At 41.3% G+C, this 24581-nt stretch overlaps 1 protein-coding gene and 1 pseudogene across 1 annotated transcript in view; one reads left to right on the top strand and one right to left on the bottom strand.

The window, feature by feature from the left end:
• Positions 1 to 24581, bottom strand: part of Oca2 (OCA2 melanosomal transmembrane protein) — a 329813-nt gene that overhangs the window by 88743 nt on the left and 216489 nt on the right. The window contains exon 23 of the mRNA NM_001271493.1: positions 19557 to 19650. Within this exon, the coding sequence (NP_001258422.1) occupies positions 19557 to 19650 (94 nt within the window). The remainder of the gene's footprint in view (positions 1 to 19556; positions 19651 to 24581) is intronic.
• Positions 1051 to 16315, top strand: Pole3-ps1 (DNA polymerase epsilon 3, accessory subunit, pseudogene 1; annotated as a pseudogene).

Below are 24581 nucleotides of genomic sequence, written 5' to 3'. Positions count from 1 at the left end.
GAAGCTTCTTTTGCAGCAAATTGAGGCTGTTTCAAAGAACCACATCTGGTGAAAATGTGGAGAATAAGATGCCTATCCCCAGTGATTCATCTGAAAATAAATCTCCACATCTTAATGCTTAGGGGAAATCATGGAAGAGGAGACAGAAATACTGGAAAAGCTGGAGAACCTCCAGGATGCTTGGTGCTAGGTAGTGTCTTGTAGACATGATAAGGAAGTCATAACAATATGGTTGCCTAAACAAGACCTTCATAATGACAGCAATTAACACACTAATGAGGATGGGGAAAATTCCCCAAAACCTCACTTCTAGATGAAGAACTACAGGCAATCAATGATTACTGGGAAAGGGGTAACATGTTTCTCCAGGAACTAGCCCCCTGCTAGAGTTAAGTGATCAGCCCTAAACACAAACACATATAAGTAACATGAAATGAACTCCATAAACTGTGTGTGGGAGGGGTGTGTGTGTGTGTGTGTGTGTGTGTGTGTGTGTGTGTGTGTGTTGTACAATAAGAAGGAGAGCTCATGAATTTGAGAGGGTCGTGAATTTGAGAGAGATCTGTGGGAAATGATTGAGGGACTGGGATGGGGAAAAGACAGGGAAGGAAATGTTTAAAACACTACTTCAAAATTAATAATAAAATAAAAGTATTTCTACTTTTGCATGGAAGGGCCATGATATGGTTACAGAAAAAGGCCTAGGAGTCTCTAGCATAGCATCCCTAGATGTTTGAGTCTCTGCAGCCATAGATGAGGAATAACACAATAAGGAATAAGCAAGTTTTTATAACTGATTCAAGCCCACTGACTTAAGCAGACCCCAGTAGTTCTGAGAACAGAAGTACACTGGCTCTTTCACACTGGGTAACAATAGGACAGTAAAAGTGATGTAATTGTCATAGAAGCAGGGGGAGGGCATATGGGAGAGGGGGATAAAGGGGATAACATTTGAAAAAAATGATGTAATTGGAGTGACACGGGAAGTCCAGACACCAGAACTGTCTGTCGAGGAGACCTGAGAAGGAATGCCGGGCCTCAGTGAAGGCAATGGCGGAGAAGCCCGAGGACCTAAATCTGCTCAACGCCGTCATTACCAGGATCCTCAAGGAGGCTTTCCCGGTTATCATCATCTCCAAGAGGACCAAAGTGCCATCTCCCTCACCACCAGTGTCTTCGTTTTGTATGCCATATCCTGTGCCAGTAACTTTGCTATGAAAGGAAAGCACACGACTCTCGATGCCAGTGATGTGCTGTCAGCCATGGAAGAGACGGAGTTCCAGCGGTTCCTAACACCACTGAAAGAAGCTCTGGAAGCATATGGCCAGGAGCAGAAAGGCAAGAAGGAAGCTTCGGAGCAAAAGGAGATGGACGAATACAAAAACAGATTCTGGGGGCTGGGGATTTAGCTCAGTGGTAGAGCGCTTACCTAGGAAGAGCAAGGCCCTGGGTTCGGTCCCCAGCTCCGAAAAAAGAACCAAAAAAAAACAAAACAAAAACAAAAACAGATTCTGAAGAGCAGGACAAAAGCAGAGAGGAGAAGGAGGAAGATGAAGAAAGACGGGACGAGGAAGAATAGCACGAAGATGAGGAGGAAGGAGGTAGACAACTGAAAGGAGAGGGAGGGCAAACTGAGGCATGGTGGAAGGGACCCTGAGATCCTGAGATGTGTTTATGTGAAGTCTCTTCCTGCAAGGAAGAGCCATCTTCAGTACCAGTGCCTGAGATCAAAATAAAAACTGACCAGAAAGACCAAACCCAGCTCTTCCCAGACTCAGGGCATCTGAGTTACAGAAACCTGCTTTGCTCCATCAGTCTGCAGGTTATGACTTTTTAGTATAAGGGCTTCTGAATGACTACATAGTTTGGTATTGCTTGTTTACTTAAATGTATAGCTAGCTAGGATCTGATCCCATTTCCCTGCCCCTCCAGAAAAGTTATAACATTCGTGTTGCCTGCTGTGTTCCAAGTCACTGAGGCACCACAGGCTTCAGGGGAGAAAAATGGGCTTTGATCATGGTCACCCTGTTTGATTGCACAGTAAATAACAATGGGTATTAACTCTCAGAATGGTTGTTCTTTAGGAAATGACTAAAAAGCTGTGAGAGAATATGGAAATCTCTTCACTTGGTGATAGCGTTACTTACTTGGTTTCTGACTTTCTAGACTCACTTAGCTTTGTAGTCCTTTATTTCCTGAGATGCTCAGTCGTCTGGGGTGGCTGCAGTCCTATCTCATACACTCTGAAATTCTGAGTGTTGATCAGAATCTGTCAAAAACGGGTGCCAATTCTTAAAGGCAGTTGGCTTAACCTTGGAGGTTACTTGGTGCCTACTACTGTAGGACCTAGTGCCACCTCCTGGAAGGTATAAACTCCCAGATTTTCTCTTCCCTAATCCATCTTCCAGACTGTGGCTGCTCCTTTTCATTCCCTGAACTCATGACAAGTTCCAGAGACTTTATCTCCTCCAGGTACAGCCTTTCTGTCTCCATCTCTCCCACCTCCCTTCCCAGCCCCACTTTCTCTCCCTCTTACTCATTTCATCTTCTAGTCTAGGGACTCTGATAACCTGTGCCATATCCCAAAGTACTCAGATTCCTTCGTCCTAATCACCTATCTTTTCCAGAGACTTGAGAAACACCTCTGAACCTTAAGGTAAGGGAAATGGTGCTCAGTAATGTGTCTGTTGGCCTTTCCTTTTCCCCATTTAGTGCTTCAAGCACTTTTTCCGTCTTCATTGTGAACTTGAGGCTGATGTAATATAGTTGGACACTGTTAGCTAGTCAAGGGAATACAGGGAAGAGTTTGTTGAAAGTGACTGGAGATTGTTGAGAAGATTTTAATGTTTTCTACAGATAAAAAACATTCTTGTTTTTTTTAAGTGATATAATTGTCTTTTAACTACTACATTCTGGAACAAGTTCACATGCAATCACAATAACTGAACTATAGATGATACAACAAAGATCCTCTCTTAGCTCTGATACCTTGGGATTCAGGCTCTATTCTCAGGCTATGGCACCCAGGACCTTTGGTTGGCTTCTTGTTTTAAATTCTACTGTTATTTTATGGGCATGAGCATTTTTTTGCATGCAGATAGATGACTGATAGATAGACAGATAGATGATAGACAGATATAGATAGATAGATAGATAGATAGATAGATAGACAGACAGATAGATAGACAGACAGATATGTTTAGATGATTATATATATAATATATTACATATACATACATACATGCATACATACATACACACACATATATATGGAGAAAGAGGGAGAGAGAAAGTGCTAGCCCATAGAAGCCAGAAGAATGTGTTGTAGCCCATCACAGTTCTAGCCTGCCATGTGGTTGCTGGGACGTCAGTAAGTGCTCTAATGGCTGGGCCACCTTTCTAGTTCCCACTCTGTCATAGCAACTGCACAGTCAGGATAAGATACTTCACCCTCCGGTACCTCGACCGCAGTTTGCTGGTGCTGATCTTTCAACTTGAGCTTTGTTATCCCTGTATCAGCCCTAGGAGATCTCAATGGTTCTTCCCCAACCCCGAGGTGGTGGATTGTAACTTCCTGGACCAAAAGTAAGCAACTGAGGCATAGTTCTCACAAACCAATTAATTATACTCCAATTAGTTTTAATCCTTTAAAATATGGAACACACTGAATAAACTGGGCCACCTCTCCTGCATTCTCCCATGGGTATTCAGAATTTTGAGGCTCCCTCTATCTATCTAGGCTGATTTTGCCTATTTCCCAGGTAGCTCCCCAGTGCTCTCCAGCTGCCCAGCATCTCACCCATTAACTATAGTCATTATCAGATGGTTGATCAGTAGCACTTTATGTTTAATATATCAACTTACCCAAGTCGAATCATCCCTAAACTGAAATCTTAGCACAAACCAACTGGAGAGGTCTCCTGTTAAGAACAGGGATATAAGGGATAGGGTACTTTAAGAAGACCTGTTGCTCCTTAGAACCAGCTATGTTGCTCCTTAGAACCAGCTAAGTGACAGAGTAGTTAGAAGTGCTTGTCCTGACTGAAGCTCCCGGAAGGGGCGGCACAGGTCTTCCTGGTTGCTGCCGCTGCAGAGAGCCCCTGGGCAGCACCCCACGAGCGAACCTGAGCCTCGGGACCACAGGTAAGACCAAAATTTCTGCTGCACGAAAGCTGCCTGGTGAGCTTGGGACACAGGGAAGCAGAATTTCTCTAGGACCGGGCACGTTCTGTGTTTAGCGGAAGTCCCACACCCGCGGATCCTGGCCCGCAGCAGCTCTCTGCTCCCAGACCCGGTGAGAGAGAGACCCAACCGCCTGGTCAGGTGGGCACTCCTGAGGCAGCAGAGCAGAAGAGACCACCAACACTGCTCACCCCGGCCCACATCCCTGGCCCAAGAGGAAACTGTATAAGGCCTCTGGGCTCCCGTGGGGGAGGGCCCAGGAGCGGCAGGACCCCTGTCCCTGAGACACCGCCGGAACGTGAAAGAAACAGACCAGATAAACAGTTCTCTGCACCCAAATCCCGTGGGAGGGAGAGCTAAACCTTCAGAGAGGCAGACAAGCCTGGGAAACCAGAAGAGACTGCTCCCTGCACACACATCTCGGACGCCAGAGGAAAAAGCCAAAGACCATCTGGAACCCTGGTGCACTGAAGCTCCCGGAAGGGGTGGCACAGGTCTTCCTGATTGCTGCCGCTGCAGAGAGCCCGTGGGCAGCACCCCATGAGCGAACTTGAGCCTCAGGACCACAGGTAAGACCAAATTTTCTGCTGCAAGAAAGCTGCCTGGTGAACTCAAGACACAGGCCCACAGGAACAGCTGAAGACCTGTAGAGAGGAAAAACTACACGACTGAAAGCAGAACACTCTGTCCCCATAACTGACTGAAAGAGAGGAAAACAGGTCTACAGCACTCCTGACACACAGGCTTATAGGACAGTCTAGCAACTGTCAGAAATAGCAGAACAAAGTAACACTAGAGATAATCTGATGGCGAGAGGCAAGCGCAGGAACCCAAGCAACAGAAACCAAGACTACATGCCATCATCGGAGCCCAATTCTCCCACCAAAGCAAACACGGAATATCCAAACACACCAGAAAAGCAAGATCTAGTTTCAAAATCATATTTGATCATGATGCTGGAGGACTTCAAGAAAGACATGAACACACTTAGGGAAGCACAGGAAAACATTAATAAACAAGTAAAAGCCTACAGAGAGGAATCGCAAAAACCCCTGAAAGAATTCCAGGAAAACACAATCAAACAGTTGAAGGAATTAAAAATGGAAATAGAAGCAATCAAGAAAGAACACATGGAAACAACCCTGGATATAGAAAACCAAAAGAAGAGACAAGGAGCTGTAGATACAAACTTCACCAACAGAATACAAGAGATGGAAGAGAGAATCTCAGGAGCAGAAGATTCCATAGAAATCGTTGACTCAACTGTCAAAGATAATGTAAAGCAGAAAAAGCTACTGGTCCAAAACATACAGGAAATCCAGGACTCAATGAGAAGATCAAACCTAAGGATAATAGGTATAGAAGAGAGTGAAGACTCCCAGCTCAAAGGACCAGTAAATATCTTCAACAAAATCATAGAAGAAAACTTCCCTAACCTAAAAAAAGAGATACCCATAGACATACAAGAAGCCTACAGAACTCCAAATAGATTGGACCAGAAAAGAAACACCTCCCGTCACATAATTGTCAAAACACCAAACGCACAAAATAAAGAAAGAATATTAAAAGCAGTAAGGGAAAAAGGTCAAGTAACATATAAAGGGAGACCTATCAGAATCACACCAGACTTCTCGCCAGAAACTATGAAGGCCAGAAGATCCTGGACTGATGTTATACAGACCCTAAGAGAACACAAATGCCAGCCCAGGTTACTGTATCCAGCAAAACTCTCAATTAACATTGATGGAGAAACCAAGATATTCCATGACAAAACCAAATTTACACAATATCTTTCTACAAATCCAGCACTACAAAGAATAATAAATGGTAAAGCCCAACATAGGGAGGCAAGCTATACCCTAGAAGAAGCAAGAAACTAATCGTCTTGGCAACAAAACAAAGAGAATGAAAGCACACAAACATAACCTCACATCCAAATATGAATATAAAGGGAAACAATAATCACTATTCCTTAATATCTCTCAATATCAATGGCCTCAACTCCCCAATAAAAAGACATAGATTAACAAACTGGATACGCAACGAGGACCCTGCATTCTGCTGCCTACAGGAAACACACCTCAGACACAAAGACAGACACTACCTCAGAGTGAAAGGCTGGAAAACAACTTTCCAAGCAAATGGTCAGAAGAAGCAAGCTGGAGTAGCCATTCTAATATCAAATAAAATCAATTTCCAACTAAAAGTCATCAAAAAAGATAAGGAAGGACACTTCATATTCATCAAAGGAAAAATCCACCAAGATGAACTCTCAATCCTAAATATCTATGCCCCAAATACAAGGGCAACTACATACGTAAAAGAAACCTTACTAAAGCTCAAAACACACATTGCACCTCACACAATAATAGTGGGAGATTTCAACACCCCACTCTCATCAATGAGAAATTAAACAGTGATGTCGACAGACTAAGAGAAGTCATGAGCCAAATGGACTTAACGGATATTTATAGAACATTCTATCCTAAAGCAAAAGGATATACCTTCTTCTCAGCTCCTCATGGTACTTTCTCCAAAATTGACCATATAATTGGTCAAAAAACGGGCCTCAACAGGTACAGAAAGGTAGAAATAATCCCATGCGTGCTATCGGACCACCACGGCCTAAAACTGGTCTTCAATAACAATAAGGGAAGAATGCCCACATATACGTGGAAATTGAACAATGCTCTACTCAATGATAACCTGGTCAAGGAAGAAATAAAGAAAGAAATTAAAAACTTTTTAGAATTTAATGAAAATGAAGATACAACATACTCAAACTTATGGGACACAATGAAAGCTGTGCTAAGAGGAAAACTCATAGCGCTGAGTGCCTGCAGAAAGAAACAGGAAAGAGCATATGTCAGCAGCTTGACAGCACACCTAAAAGCTCTAGAACAAAAAGAAGCAAATACACCCAGGAGGAGTAGAAGGCAGGAAATAATCAAACTCAGAGCTGAAATCAACCAAGTAGAAACAAAAAGGACCATAGAAAGAATCAACAGAACCAAAAGTTGGTTCTTTGAGAAAATCAACAAGATAGATAAACCCTTAGCCAGACTAACGAGAGGACACAGAGAGTGCGTCCAAATTAACAAAATCAGAAATGAAAAGGGAGACATAACTACAGATTCAGAGGAAATTCAAAAAATCATCAGATCTTACTATAAAAACCTATATTCAACAAAATTTGAAAATCTTCAGGAAATGGACAATTTCCTAGACAGATACCAGGTATCGAAGTTAAATCAGGAACAGATAAACCAGTTAAACAACCCCATAACTCCTAAGGAAATAGAAGCAGTCATTAAAGGTCTCCCAACCAAAAAGAGCCCAGGTCCAGACGGGTTTAGTGCAGAATTCTATCAAACCTTCATAGAAGACCTCATACCAATATTATCCAAACTATTCCACAAAATTGAAACAGATGGAGCCCTACCGAATTCCTTCTACGAAGCCACAATTACTCTTATACCTAAACCACACAAAGACACAACAAAGAAAGAGAACTTCAGACCAATTTCCCTTATGAATATCGACGCAAAAATACTCAATAAAATTCTGGCAAACCGAATTCAAGAGCACATCAAAACAATCATCCACCATGATCAAGTAGGCTTCATCCCAGGCATGCAGGGATGGTTTAATATACGGAAAACCATCAACGTGATCCATTATATAAACAAACTGAAAGAACAGAACCACATGATCATTTCATTAGATGCTGAGAAAGCATTTGACAAAATTCAACACCCCTTCATGATAAAAGTCCTGGAAAGAATAGGAATTCAAGGCCCATACCTAAACATAGTAAAAGCCATATACAGCAAACCAGTTGCTAACATTAAACTAAATGGAGAGAAACTTGAAGCAATCCCACTAAAATCAGGGACTAGACAAGGCTGCCCACTCTCTCCCTACTTATTCAATATAGTTCTTGAAGTTCTAGCCAGAGCAATCAGACAACAAAAGGAGATCAAGGGGATACAGATCGGAAAAGAAGAGGTCAAAATATCATGATTTGCAGATGACATGATAGTATATTTAAGTGATCCCAAAAGTTCCACCAGAGAACTACTAAAGCTGATATACAACTTCAGCAAAGTGGCTGGGTATAAAATTAACTCAAATAAATCAGTTGCCTTCCTCTATACAAAAGAGAAACAAGCCGAGAAAGAAATTAGGGAAACGACACCCTTCATAATAGACCCAAATAATATAAAGTACCTCGGTGTGACTTTAACCAAGCAAGTAAAAGATCTGTACAATAAGAACTTCAAGACACTGAGGAAAGAAATTGAAGAAGACCTCAGAAGATGGAAAGATCTCCCATGCTCATGGATTGGCAGGATTAATATAGTAAAAATGGCCATTTTACCAAAAGCAATCTACAGATTCAATGCAATCCCCATCAAAATACCAATCCAATTCTTCAAAGAGTTAGACAGAACAATTTGCAAATTCATCTGGAATAACAAAAAACCCAGGATAGCTAAAGCTATCCTCAACAATAAAAGGACTTCAGGGGGAATCACTATCCCTGTACTCAAGCAGTATTACAGAGCAATAGTGATAAAAACTGCATGGTATTGGTACAGAGACAGACAGATAGACCAATGGAATAGAATTGAAGACCCAGAAATGAACCCACACACCTATGGTCACTTGATTTTTGACAAAGGAGCCAAAACCATCCAATGGAAAAAAGATAGCATTTTCAGCAAATGGTGCTGGTTCAACTGGAGGGCAACATGTAGAAGAATGCAGATCGATCCATGCTTATCACCCTGTACAAAGCTTAAGTCCAAGTGGATCAAGGACCTCCACATCAAACCAGACACACTCAAACTAATAGAAGAAAAACTAGGGAAGCATCTGGAACACATGGGCACTGGAAAAAATTTCCTGAACAAAACACCAGTGGCTTATGCTCTAAGATCAAGAATCGACAAATGGGATCTCATAAAACTGCAAAGCTTCTGTAAGGCAAAGGACACTGTGGTTAGGACAAAACGGCAACCAACAGATTGGGAAAAGATCTTTACCAATCCTACAACAGATAGAGGCCTTATAGCCAAAATATACAAAGAACTCAAGAAGTTAGACCGCAGGGAAACAAATAACCCTATTAAAAAATGGGGTTCAGAGCTAAACAAAGAATTCACAGCTGAGGAATGCCGAATGGCCGAGAAACACCTAAAGAAATGTTCAACATCTTTAGTCATAAGGGAAATGCAAATCAAAACAACCCTGAGATTTCACCTCACACCAGTGAGAATGGCTAAGATCAAAAACTCAGGTGACAGCAGATGCTGGCGAGGATGTGGAGAAAGAGGAACACTCCTCCATTGTTGGTGGGATTGCAGACTGGTAAAACCATTCTGGAAATCAGTCTGGAGGTTCCTCAGAAAATTGGACATTGAACTGCCTGAGGATCCAGCTATACCTCTCTTGGGCATATACCCAAAAGATGCCTCAACATATAAAAGAGACACGTGCTCCACTATGTTCATCGCAGCCTTATTTATAATAGCCAGAAACTGGAAAGAACCCAGATGCCCTTCAACAGAGGAATGGATACAGAAAATGTGGTACATCTACACAATGGAATATTACTCAGCTATCAAAAACAACGAGTTTATGAAATTCGTAGGCAAATGGTTGGAACTGGAAAATATCATCCTGAGTGAGCTAACCCAATCACAGAAAGACATACATGGTATGCACTCATTGATAAGTGGCTATTAGCCCAAATGCTTGAATTACCCTAGATCCCTAGAACAAACGAAACTCAAAACGGATGATCAAAATGTGAATGCTTCACTCCTTCTTTAAATGAGGAAAAAGAATACCCTTGGCAGGGAAGGGAGAGGCAAAGATTAAAACAGAGACTGAAGGAACACCCATTCAGAGCCTGCCCCACATGTGGCCCATACATATACAGCCACCCAATTAGACAAGATGGATGAAGCAAAGAAGTGCAGACCGACAGGAGCCGGATGTAGATCTCTCCTGAGAGACACAGCCAGAATACAGCAAATACAGAGGCGAATGCCAGCAGCAAACCACTGAACTGAGAATAGGTCCCCTATTGAAGGAATCAGAGAAAGAACTGGAAGAGCTTGAAGGGGCTCGAGACCCCAAAAGTACAACAATGTCAAGCAACCAGAGCTTCCAGGGACTAAGCCACTACCTAAAGACTATATATGGACTGACCCTGGACTCTGACCCCCTAGGTAGCAATGAATATCCTAGTAAGAGCACCAGTGGAAGGGGAAGCCCTGGATCCTGCTAAGACTGAACCCCCAGTGAACTAGACTATGGGGGGAGGGCGGCAATGGGGGGAGGGTTGGGAGGGGAACACCCATAAGGAAGGGGAGGGGGGAGGGGGATGTTTGCCCGGAAACCGGGAAAGGGAATAACACTCGAAATGTATATAAGAAATACTCAAGTTAATAAAAAAAAAAAAAAGAAGTGCTTGTCCTACAAGTCTGATGAACTGAATCTTCCACAAGCTCAATAGCACACGTGTACGTGTACAAATACATACACACTCAATACTGATAACGGTAGTGGTGGTAATGGTGACAATGTGATGATGATGATGATGACAATGACGATGATGATAACAACCATGATGATGATGATGATGATGATAAATGAAATTTAAAAACAAAAACTATCAGTTGTTCCAAGAAAACAGATGTCTACTTTTCTAGCAGGAGAAGAGCTACATGGAAAAATGGCCTTCCTCTCTCTTCCTTTCTTTTCTCCTTTGTTTGAATAGCAAAATATGTAGATGAGACCAAATTTGAAACTCACACTCAAAAACCATGGCTCTTCTATGTATGATTTCATCCCTCAGGAGGATGGAAGAACTCTGTCTCTGCTGCCTTAAGGGTGTGCATAGCAGCCCAAAGCTTAACCTTTAGAAAAAGACCCTGTAATATATTAGCATCTGCTGTGACCTTTGAGAATATATACATGTCTAGCCAGAGGTCCCTGAAGCAGTAGCTAGGCAGGTTTTATAAATCTACAAAGAATTTTACTCTGACAGTGTTGGTCGATGGCCACAATAAGTAAAGCCAGGTCATCTTTAAATCAGCTTCAAGAATAGTGTTTTCTAAACACTCTATTCTCTGGATATATTTTCACTTTTGGCTTTGTGTTATCAGCTTGTTCGTGTTTTACAGCCACATAAAAGTTAGTTATGCTCCAATAAATTTCAAAAGAAAACAAAATGTAGTCTTTACAGAAACTTGGTCCCATGAAAAATTAATTTAATATGTCTCCACATTTAAAGACATAGCAATAATTCTACATCATCCATTGATAAAACAACCTTTTATAGATGTGTATATACTGTGAGTAGGAGTGAAAGCCAGTAGTCTTTCCCTATGGGAGTATGCACAGGAGACTTCATTTCTGCCCAGGGAAAGAAGACAACATCAGAACAATCTCTAGTCATAAAATAATTCTCCTCAATGGAAAAAAGGGGGTACTCTTTCCACGAAATAAAACAAAGATACTCTTGGTGGTGGTGGTGGTGGCGATGAAGGAGAGGTGCATGGGTGTGGCAGAAGAATAGAGGTACAAAACAGGATTAATGATATTCTTGTCTTCAAAAGAGGGAGGAGCTCTGGAAGACATGATGAAAGCAGCCACAATAGCTCATGAAAGACATGAAAAGACTTACTAAACCAAACAGAAAAGACCATGAACAATCATCAGTTCTCATCAGGATCATCTCTCCTCCCACACTCCTGCCCCAAGCCTGTGCAAACAACTATCATGGCTAAAAACAAAAACCAACCACACAACAACAACAAAACAAAGACTTATTAAAAGAGCAAAGAAGCAATAAATGAATAAAATTGAAGAAATGACAGCCAGTATGAGGAAGGCCAGCCTTAATGAAGAAATGCAGCAAATAGCACAGGATGCAGAGAGTGGTGCCTTTCACAGGTCTCCACGTGACCGTCTGGGCAGTATCCTTGCTGGGGGAGGAGACAGAAAAGAGCAAGACAGGCTCATGCATCTGCTCAGGGCTGGGAGAAGAAGGTAAAAGCAATGAGGGAAGAAAATGGAGAACACTGTAAGACAGAAGAAACAAAGCATTCGTGGATTCCTCACAACACTATAAAGAAATAAATCTCAGAAGACAGACACTGAAGTTTGCATCAAAGTCTAAAGACTTCAATTAAACTACACATAGAAGTCTATGCAGTACAGGAATCCAACTGAAAAGGATTGCAAAACTGCACACATAAGCACCCTACAGATGTTTCCAAAAATTCAAATGGAAACTGAGAAAATACTGCTCTGAAACACTCTGCAGGAATGACATATTCTCAGACACAACAGGGGGATTTGATAAATTAACTTGAATCAAACCTTAAACACTAAGAACAGAAGCAGACAAAAATACTAAATGAGAATCCGAAGACCTAATTATGCTATAAATGAAGATTAAATGCTAAGATGCTACAGAAAGAGTAAAGTCAAGGGGAAAGATAAAGGACACTGAAATAACAGAGAAAACATTCCCATATTCTTATGAAAATTAAGTGAAATGTGAAACAGTAAGACATCACATAAAGAGAGCCAAAAAGCAAGGAACATAACAAATAGTTAAAGCTGTGATCCTAGAGAACTCTGTGAAATTAAAGTCTTGCATGTTATAAAGCCCATGGAACACCAGAGGACATTCTGATAAAACTGAGAATTCAAAGGTAAGTGTTTAAATTCCCCAGGCCTGCGGCAAAATAAATCAGCATCTTTCAGATATGACAGAAAGCATTTCCAAGCAGACACCCCAGAAATGTGTTGCCAGTGTCCATTGTCAACTGGACAGTATCTAGAATCACCTGGACAAGTGTCTGGGCACAATTGTGAGGGTAAGATCTAGAATCTACATTCTAGGGAAAAACCAGCTAGCCTGTGGGCATGCCTGTGGTGAATTATCTTGATCAGATTGATTGAAATAGGAAGTCCACCCTCTATGGAGAGAATCATTTCCAGGACTGGGATCTAGAACTATTCAAAGAGAGAGAGAGAGAGAGAGAGAGAGAGAGAGAGAGAGAGAGAGAAAGAGATGGGATGCCTCTCTCTCTCTCTCTCTCTCACACACACACACACACACACACACAGTGCTCAAGGGAAATTGTGAAAGGGGGAATAGAAATCTTATAAGAGCATAGGACAGAAAGACACAAAGCAAAAAGACATCTTGAACATGACATGGCCTTTGCACTTCATGAAGTCACTGCAACTGGGTTACCTGCTTAAGACCTGCAGGTGGTGAGGCTCGTCACCATTTCTTCAAAGATGGGTATGGGAAATGTGCCGGGGAAAGGATGTCCTTTCCTTTGGTGACATCATTACTGATCAATTAAGCCCCAGTAAATATCTCCCAGCCAAGCTCAGGCAAGATATTCTAATTCAAGTCAGTTAGTCATACACAAAACGAATACAGGAAAGTAGTAGATGGTCATGTTGGAAAGTAGGGTTTTAGTAGGTGAGGGGAAGGGAGAAGAAGGGAATGAGCATGAAAACAAGGAAAAATTGTCATGGAAATGTATGAATCTGTCACACAGAAAAGGAAAAGAAGAAAGAAAGGGAGCAGTGTTCATCCTTCTCTGCTCCCTAATTACCACACACTGTCTAGCTGTCTCAAGCTCTCGCTGACAAGAATCCCCAACACACACACACACACACACACACACACACACACACACACGACTGTGTCCTTGAGTTGTGAGCTGAAATAAATCCTTTCTCCCGTATGACCCTTTTTTCAGGGAATTTTATCGCAGCAACTGGAAAAGAAACTAAGGAGAAAGGCGATGATAATGCAACATCTTCAAAGAAACAGAAGAGAAGTCAACCCTGCGATCTGGTATGGGTGCCCAAAGTCAGCTTTAAATCCACAGGAATTCAAAGAATATCTGTATAAGAGCCATTCAACATTAACCTCATCCATTGGGCTAAAGAGATGGCTTACCAGTTAAAAGCACTAGATCACTTCCCAGCACCCATACAGAGCATCATAAACATCTGTAACTTCAGTTCCAGGGGACGGAATCAAATGCCCTCTTCAGTCCACCGTGGACATCAGGCATTTGTATGATATACAAACATACATACAGGTGAAAATGCCCATATGCATAAAATAAATAAATACTGTGACTTTAAAAAAAATGTATAAACTTCATCCATCAAGATACTAGGCAAGCTTCTGAAAAATGAGCCAGTGATGAACATACAGGAGGATTAACTGCAGATTTCAGACAAACAAATCAGATCAAGGAAAAGGAATAAGTACATGTTCTCTGTCTAGAAAGCAGAAATTAATCAAGTAGCAAGTATATGGAGAAAGACCTAAAAAGAAAATAAACTTACCAATGGTCATATAGGTGATAACTAGAAGCCAAAGGACATCTAAGATCTTTGCAAAATTTAAAATATGAATGAAAACTAAAAAGTAGTCAAGGGATGGAGATAGCTCCATGGTTAAATCACTTGTAGCTCTTACAGAGGACCTGGCTTTAGTTTCCAGCACCCACATAGTCACAACAATCCATCACTCAAGTTCCAGAGAACGTAACACTCTCTTCTGGCCTCTTTGGGTACTAGGCACACAAGTTATGATGGCTATTCTTGGTTGTCAACTTGACTATGTACAGAATGAACTACAATCCAGAAATGGAGCCCCCCCCCCGTAAGAGAGTGTCTGCTTGGTTTGAACTGGTGAATCCACTTTAGTCTAGACCTTTGAGGTAGGAAGACACAAACCTTTGATCCAGATCATGTGGCAGGAAGACATACCTTTAATATGGGCCATACCTTTTGCTGGAAGTCTATATAAGGACATAGCAGATGGAAATTTTGTTCTTTGCTTGCTTGCCCTCGCCTTGTTAGAACATCCATTCCTTCACTGGCATTGTAACCTACTTCTCTTGGATTCCAGCATATACAGAAGACCAACTGAGACGTCCAGTCTTGTGGACTGAGCAACTACTGGATTCCTGGATTTTCTGTTCACAGCTAACCATTATCGGATTAGTTAGGCTGCAGCCTGTAAGTCATTCCAATAAATCCCCTTTATATATAGAGAGAAAAAGATTCATTTCATAAGTTCTGTGACTCTAGAGAACCCTGACTAATACACAAATGATGCACATGCATATATACAGCAAATCAGTCATATATATTAAATAAATAAATAAATAAATAAATGTACTCAAAGTAATATAGCCAAAGTTCTTCCTTCATATTATCAAACTGTAATTTAAGTATTTAAAAATAAAATAAAAGACTTGAAAGCCTATTACTAGAAGATATAGCCAACTGAGTTTTAGAGGTTTTCCCTCTTTTGTATTATTGTGGTTTGAACCTAGGGCTTTCACAAATGCTAGACAAGAGTTCTACTTATGAGTATACTCCCACTTCTAGCTTTTTATTTTCAAACAGGATCTCATCAAGTTGCTACGTAGTGGTGGCTCTGGACCATGGAGGCATTCAATTTCCATGCAAGAGATCAAATGCGATTCATGAGGGGCTAATGAAGGTCAACAGGATCCTGGAGGTCATCACAGCTTTAAACTGTGGCTTACCATGCTCACACCATCCACTGATGCTGAACTACAGGCACTCCACATGGCCTGAGAGGCTTGCGCTTGTCCTACCTTTCCAGGAGACCAAGTCAATGCCTCAAAATCATCATGAAGTTTACCTACTCAGTGAAAGTAGAAAGGAAGTAGAGAGGCCGTCCAGTCCTGTACCTGGATGACCAAAGAGGTGACAGCCTATAGCTCTTCAGAAATTAAGAGCTCGGCCTAAATGAGGGAGAGTTGGTTTGTCCGGTCTAGGTCTCTATCCATGGCTGTCCACGGCAGTGCTCATCTCTTACTCCTTTCTTGGCTGTATAGTGGACCTGAATTCTCCCTAATAACACAAAGATAAGACACTAATAGCGTGAAACAAGCCAGCCTGCTGAGGCCACTGCTGTGATTACTATTAAAACAATTCTTCACATTCAGGATTACGCTTTTCATTATCAGCACAGGCAGATGTGAGTCTGAACGGGAATAAACTGGTCAAGCACGAAATCTTGCACCTTGTTCCCTAGCAGCAAGATCAGCAATGTGCGCAGAGTCCAGTGGGAAAACCAACAGTTGGAACCAATGCTGTCTTGAGCAGCAGTTCACTGCCTTTTCCCCACATCTCAGGCTCCCAGAAATGTCCATCAGATTAATGCCTCAGCAAAATTTACAATACCCCTTGTTTCTCTTGAGCTGGGAGACTGTCTAACAATTCTCACTAAATTTATGATTTGTTTTCATGGGGACAACTTACTATTTTTGACTATGCCCCTCAAATTCGCTGTGATGAAATTCATATATTAAGTGTTTAGAGGCAAAATCATCGGGAGGTGACTGAGTCACGTGGTGTCCGCTCTCATAAATGGAGTGATCTCATGAATTAATAATCTAATGGGTTGTTGATGGAATGGCTTCGTTATACAAAATAAATGCTCTCTGGCATACTTGCTCTGTCTCGTCTTGGGAGGCCATTTTCCATGTTGTTATGTAGCCAGCAGGCTTTGCACCAGATGCCAAACAGATGCAAGGGCAAAAGTTGTTCAGCCTCCAGAATTCAGAGATAAACAAGCCATTAATCTTTGCAAATTACCTAGACTTAAGTATTTGCTATATTATGAAATTGTGATAGAAAATGGAGTGTGGTGGTTGGTCTTGATTGCTAGAATGACCTACGAAATACACCAGTAGGTGTGTCTGTAAGTACATTTCAGAAGAGGATAAACTGAAGACGAAAAATTGTTCTCAAAAAAGGCAAATCCTTCCAAACCCGAGCCAATATACATGGTCAGGAGGAAAAGCAGTATCCATGCACCTCCTTCACATACTTCTGAGCAAGTGTGTCTGTCACTGATGCTGTGATCCTATGCTGACACCAGACTCTCATCTTCTCAGTCTTCTAAGGTAGATTAAACACTAGTGGCTCTCCAGGGAACTTGCAGGCTTTCAGTATTAGACTAGGATGGATGGATTACTCTGCTTCATGAGCTGAGTCTCTAGTGTGTACTTTTACTCTCCAGTGTGCAGGTGGACATTGTTGAATAATCAATGCCTATTGTGTAAGCCAATCTAATAAATTCTGTATATGGTTTGTTGTTTAGGGCGACTTGTTTGGAAGAGAATGTGCAAGAGTTTGGAGCTGTGGTCTGAAGATATTCCAGAATGCTATAAGAAAATTTTAGTGGATCATTCTGTTGAGAATGCACAAGAATGCTGATAGCAATACAGATATTAATAACAGTGTTTATGAGTTTTCAGAGTACCAACCAAAAAGTCCACATGGGTTGGGGGAGAAGAATGGATCCATGGCTCCAACTACATATGTAGTAGAAAATTGCCTTATCTGACATCAATGGGAAGGGAGGCCCTTGGTCCTGCAAAGGCTTGATGCCCCAGCATAAGGGAATGGTAGAAGGGTGAGGCAGGAGTGGCAGAGGCAAAGAGGAGGGAAAGAGGAGGGGGAATGGGATGAAGGGTTTGTGGAGGAGAAACTGGGAAGGGAGACAACATTTGAAATATAAATAAATAAAATAACCCAAAAAATAAAAAAGAATGTTTTTGTAGGGATGGACAGATGGCTCAGTGGTTAGGAGTACTCAGTTCTAAACCCTCACAACTGCAGTTTCAGGAGACCCAATGCCCTGTGCTGAACTCCCTAAGAGCTAGGCACACTGTGCTGCACATACACGCGTGCAGGCAAAACATTCACACATATAAAATAAAGTTTAAAGAAGAGGGTGTGTGTGTGTGTGTGTGTGTGTGTGTGTGTGTGTGTGTGTGTGTATTAAGTGAATATTCATGTTTTCTTTACCTTTATTATTTTCCATGTAACATAACATCAACTGACTATCAGCACTTCAGCATTATTTAAATTGTGTTATGAGAGCTCCAAAGAGTATATATTCTTCAAAAGACTTTGTCATATATTCTGTGGAAAGAATAAGTGAATTCTCAGTTGTATAGGAAGTCCTTATATGATCTGTGGAGTAGTTATTTCTTTGTCATTATCACAATTTAGAGAACTTAAGGAAATGTGATTGAACTTTATTATCAACTTGGCAGGGTTTAAGATTGCATAAGAGTGATAGCTCAAGGTATGTCTCTGAGGGCATTTCCAAAGAGGTTTACCTGAAAGAATTCACCCATAGTGGCCTAACCCCTAGCCCACATATAAAGGAATCCAAGGGAAAAGAAGTTTCCTACTGCTCTGCCTTCACTCCTTCTAAGAAAGTATATCTACAGACACCAGTTCTTTTGCCTTCCCATAAAACCCGAATACCAGTAACTCTGCAGGAATCTTTTATGCCAGGTTGGAACTCAGAAGCATCCATCTCACGGGCTGAGCAGCCACCAGGATCTGAGTAGGTACTGCTTGGTACCCGTTCTGTAATTTATTCTGATCCTCCAGAGAGCCTTGTGTATTACATGGATTAAAACACCATTCTTAGTCCTCAAGTATGTGTAACAGCAATCTTATCCAAGCTCAGACCTGGACAAGCAGCACCTTGCAGAGGAACAACTTTCTAGAGTAGGAATGTCTCTCTCCAAGAGCCATAGTCCTTCTGTCACTTAGCCTAACATGTTAGAACTCTTCACATGAGGGTTGGCAGAAGTCCATTGCTGTGCATATACCAAGTTGCAGTTTCATGACTCAACACTCGTTTTGGCAGGACCATTTCACCCAGGTCGCTTGCTTCCATTCTTCTCTCTGTGTGCCTGGACTACATAAACAGAAACACAGACGACCAAGAACATAGAAAGAACCTAGCCTCTCTGGAACAGAGTTTCTTTTGTAGATATCAGCTGTGCTTCCAATAACTCTGGGCCCATCTCCGTGTGGTGCTCCCGTGAGCTGTTCACACTTGAAACACTTACTTCCAGGCTGCCCTAAGCATGGTTAGCTTAGACCCAGTCTTCAGCATTACCCGTGAGTCCTTGCTAGCATCTTTTATCTATGCACTTGCCACTTTAATGATCAACCACCATGAAGATTTTCAGAACAGAAAAACATTAAGTGTCCAGCAAGCTTACAAATGTTTCTTAGCCACTGACTCAGCTCAGCTCATTCAGAATATGATGAAGCTAATCCAGGCTAGCAACAAATGTGCCTTGATCTGAGTTCATCGCACCTGTACCAAAGTCTCTAAACACCAAATGACTAATATCCAAGTGTTCAACAGCATGGATTGGTGTTTGTTTTTAATTAAATAAGTTAAAGAAACTGATCCTTAAAGATTCATCTTAAATGATTTTTTTTAATATTTGAAGTACCTGAAAAATTCCATGAAAGAGAATCCATACCCATGCTGCTCTGCGATTCCTGCGCAAACAACATTTGCAGATGCTCCTATCAGTGTCCCGTTACCTGGAATCAGAAATTTAAAAAGTAAAATAGCATCCCAGCTCATCTTGGAAGCTGGTTTCTGCTCTTTTCTTTTGTTCAGAGGCTGTGATGTGATGAATACAGTCACCATCAAAGTCAATGCTTTGCAAATGTCTGGAAACAAAATGTATTGCCAACTGGAAAAGGAGTTATCTGTCTGCAAATAGCATGATTCCTTCACAGATGCTATCACTGTTCCATATAATGTTAAGGAAAATTGAGAAGGTCCCTGTTGGAATCAAGTAACATGTATCTTTTAGAAAAAAATGCAAGCAAAGCTAAGAACTATGGGCGGCAATTTCTGTCCTTTTGAAACAGTGTAACAAGACCTTAAGCATGAACCATGGGACTCTAGGCTCAAACATTTCGTAGGAAATTCTCTCAGCAGATGAAGAGGGTTGGAAACGCCACATGAAACAATGTCATAGCCTAGTTTTGTTCACTGATGGGCATTTTCTTCACATAAATGATCTCTTAAATAAGCTTTTAGGTGTGCACACTTTTTGATAAAAGGGCATGCTGTGAGCACAGAAACATAAATCTTTCCTCATAGATTGGATAAAGAACACAATTCAGTCAATCAGATTACTCTTTCCAGTTCTCCTCCCCCACACACAGCTATTAGTTCATGAAAAACAGTACATGGCCAAGCCCATGAGCCTCTTCTTTCTCCCTAATTGGAGCCCTCAGTATTCAAGTGCACAACACAGGCTCCACCAACTTAGCTGAGGTCTGACATCAGTGCATAAGCAGTAGAGAAAAAGACTCATTGCCCTGAGGCTTAGTGAGTGGATAGGCTGCTCTGGCGTTGCTACAGTGTATGTGTAGGAGAAACTGATGTTTCTGAGACTGGAAACAGAACAGAACAGAGGGATGGAAGAATTCCAGTGCCCTCACAAAGAAAACAATGGGAGGGAGACTGAAAAGCTTGTCAGGGTAGCAAGTGTAAGGAGTGATAAGCCTGAACATGAATCCAAACTTCTAACTACAGAGCAGTGGTTCTCTCAACTGTGGGTCATATTTGGGGATGGAATGACCCTTTCACAGAGGTTGCCTAAGACCATCAGAAAGCACAGGTATTTACATGACAATATATAAATTATGAAGTAGCAACGAAAATAACTTTATGGTTGAGGGTGACCACAACATGAGGAACTGTATTAAAGTCTCATGGCATTAGGAAGGTTGAGAACCACTGTGCTAGAGAAACATCAAAGAGGATCTTAGGGGTGTCTAGATATCGCTATGAATAGAAAAAAAGAATCTGAAGTGTCCTGAACCAAAGGCAAGATACAAACAAGAGTTGGCATAGATCACCTCCCTTGGCTGTTATTCTCAGATGTATTCAATCTATCACCTGTCTGTTCCTGTTCTGGACCTAGAGACTTGACAAATGAGATTCTTCATCCTTGCCAAATGTGATAATTAGTATTAATGACAACGTTACAGCACCAAAAATCACCTGGGTGATAGCATGTGTGTGGGATATTACAATGATTGTTAACTAAGGAAGGAAGTCTTGCCCACTATGGGTATCACCATTCCCTGCCTGGGATCCTGGGCTATGTACTTAGAAAGGAAAGCTGAGTATTGCATTCAATCCTCTCTGCCTCCTAACTGTCAATGGAATCTGACCGGATGCTGTGTCTTATAGTTTCTATTGTTGTGATGAAGCACCATGACTAAAAGGAAGTTTGGGAGGAAAGGGATTAATTGGCTTACATTTCTATATTAAAGAAAGTTGGGGCAGGAACCTGAAGTCAAGATCTGATGCAAAAACCATGGATGGGTGCTGCTTACTGGCTTGCTCCCCGTGGCTTCTCAGTTTGCTTTCTTATAGAACCCAGGACCACCAGGCCATGGGTAGCACCACCCACAAAGAGCCATATCCTTCGCAACAAACACTAATAAGAAAATTGCCTTGCATTTGAGGCATAAATGTTTAGAATTGAGATGTCATCTGGCGAATTTTTTCCTTTGATGAGTATGAAGTATCCTTTCCCATCTCTTGATTACTTTTGGTTGAAAATATTTTTTATTACATATTAGAATGGCTACTGAATCTTGTTTCTTGGGTCCATTTGCTTGGAAAACCTTTTTCCAGCCCTTTACTTTGAGGTCGTGTTTATCTTCGCTGCTGAGTTGTATTCCTTGTATGCAGCAAAATGATGGATTCAGTGTATGCACCCACTCTGTTAGTCTGTTGATGTTGAGAGTTAATTCCTGTTATTTTGATGTGTGTGTGTGTGTGTGTGTGTGTGTGTGTGTGTGTGTGTGTGTGTGTGTACATGCACACGCTTGTACTTGTTTAAGAGTTGGACAAAGTCTCCCAACCAAAAAGAGCCCAGGTCCAGACGGGTTTAGTGCAGAATTCTATCAAACCTTCATAGAAGACCTCATACCAATATTATCCAAACTATTCCACAAAATTGAAACAGATGGAGCCCTACCGAATTCCTTCTATGAAGCCACAATTACTCTTATACCTAAACCACACAAAGACACAACAAAGAAAGAGAACTTCAGACCAATTTCCCTTATGAATATCGACGCAAAAATACTCAATAAAATTCTGGCAAACCGAATTCAAGAGCACATCAAAACAATCATCCACCATGATCAAGTAGGCTTCATCCCAGGCATGCAGGGATGGTTTAATATACGGAAAACCATCAACGTGATCCATTATATAAACAAACTGAAAGAACAGAACCACATGATCATTTCATTAGATGCTGAGAAAGCATTTGACAAAATTCAACACCCCTTCATGATAAAAGTCCTGGAAAGAATAGGAATTCAAGGCCCATACCTAAACATAGTAAAAGCCATATACAGCAAACCAGTTGCTAACATTAAACTAAATGGAGAGAAACTTGAAGCAATCCCACTAAAATCAGGGACTAGACAAGGCTGCCCACTCTCTCCCTACTTATTCAATATAGTTCTTGAAGTTCTAGCCAGAGCAATCAGACAACAAAAGGAGATCAAAGGGATACAGATCGGAAAAGAAGAGGTCAAAATATCACTATTTGCAGATGACATGATAGTATATTTAAGTGATCCCAAAAGTTCCACCAGAGAACTACTAAAGCTGATAAACAACTTCAGCAAAGTGGCTGGGTATAAAATTAACTCAAATAAATCAGTTGCCTTCCTCTATACAAAAGAGAAACAAGCCGAGAAAGAAATTAGGGAAATGACACCCTTCATAATAGACCCAAATAATATAAAGTACCTCGGTGTGACTTTAACCAAGCAAGTAAAAGATCTGTACAATAAGAACTTCAAGACACTGAGGAAAGAAATTGAAGAAGACCTCAGAAGATGGAAAGATCTCCCATGCTCATGGATTGGCAGGATTAATATGGTAAAAATGGCCATTTTACCAAAAGCAATCTACAGATTCAATGCAATCCCCATCAAAATACCAATCCAATTCTTCAAAGAGTTAGACAGAACAATTTGCAAATTCATCTGGAATAACAAAAAACCCAGGATAGCTAAAGCTATCCTCAACAATAAAAGGACTTCAGGGGGAATCACTATCCCTGAACTCAAGCAGTATTACAGAGCAATAGTGATAAAAACTGCATGGTATTGGTACAGAGACAGACAGATAGACCAATGGAATAGAATTGAAGACCCAGAAATGAACCCACACACCTATGGTCACTTGATTTTTGACAAAGGAGCCAAAACCATCCAATGGAAAAAAGATAGCATTTTCAGCAAATGGTGCTGGTTCAACTGGAGGGCAACATGTAGAAGAATGCAGATCGATCCATCCTTATCACCCTGTACAAAGCTTAAGTCCAAGTGGATCAAGGACCTTCACATCAAACCAGACACACTCAAACTAATAGAAGAAAAACTAGGGAAGCATCTGGAACACATGGGCACTGGAAAAAATTTCCTGAACAAAACACCAATGGCTTATGCTCTAAGATCAAGAATCGACAAATGGGATCTCATAAAACTGCAAAGCTTCTGTAAGGCAAAGGACACTGTGGTTAGGACAAAACGGCAACCAACAGATTGGGAAAAGATCTTTACCAATCCTACAACAGATAGAGGCCTTATAGCCAAAATATACAAAGAACTCAAGAAGTTAGACCGCAGGGAAACAAATAACCCTATTAAAAAATGGGGTTCAGAGCTAAACAAAGAATTCACAGCTGAGGAATGCCGAATGGCTGAGAAACACCTAAAGAAATGTTCAACATCTTTAGTCATAAGGGAAATGCAAATCAAAACAACCCTGAGATTTCACCTCACACCAGTGCGATTGGCTAAGATCAAAAACTCAGGTGACAGCAGATGCTGGCGAGGATGTGGAGAAAGAGGAACACTCCTCCATTGTTGGTGGGATTGCAGACTGGTAAAACCATTCTGGAAATCAGTCTGGAGGTTCCTCAGAAAATTGGACATTGAACTGCCTGATGATCCAGCTATACCTCTCTTGGGCATATACCCAAAAGATGCCTCAACATATAAAAGAGACACGTGCTCCACTATGTTCATCGCAGCCTTATTTATAATAGCCAGAAGCTGGAAAGAACCCAGATGCCCTTCAACAGAGGAATGGATACAGAAAATGTGGTACATCTACACAATGGAATATTACTCAGCTATCAAAAACAACGAGTTTATGAAATTCGTAGGCAAATGGTTGGAACTGGAAAATATCATCCTGAGTGAGCTAACCCAATCACAGAAAGACATACATAGTATGCACTCATTGATAAGTGGCTATTAGCCCAAATGCTTGAATTACCCTAGATCCCTAGAACAAACGAAACTCAAGACGGATGATCAAAATGTGAATGCTTCACTCCTTCTTTAAATGAGGAAAAAGAATACCCTTGGCAGGGAAGGGAGAGGCAAAGATTAAAACAGAGACTGAAGGAACA

The sequence above is a fragment of the Rattus norvegicus genome, chromosome 1, assembly GCF_036323735.1.
Source record: "Rattus norvegicus strain BN/NHsdMcwi chromosome 1, GRCr8, whole genome shotgun sequence".
In the NCBI taxonomy this organism is placed as follows: domain Eukaryota; kingdom Metazoa; phylum Chordata; class Mammalia; order Rodentia; family Muridae; genus Rattus; species Rattus norvegicus.
This window is presented reverse-complemented; position numbering and strand designations above follow the sequence as displayed.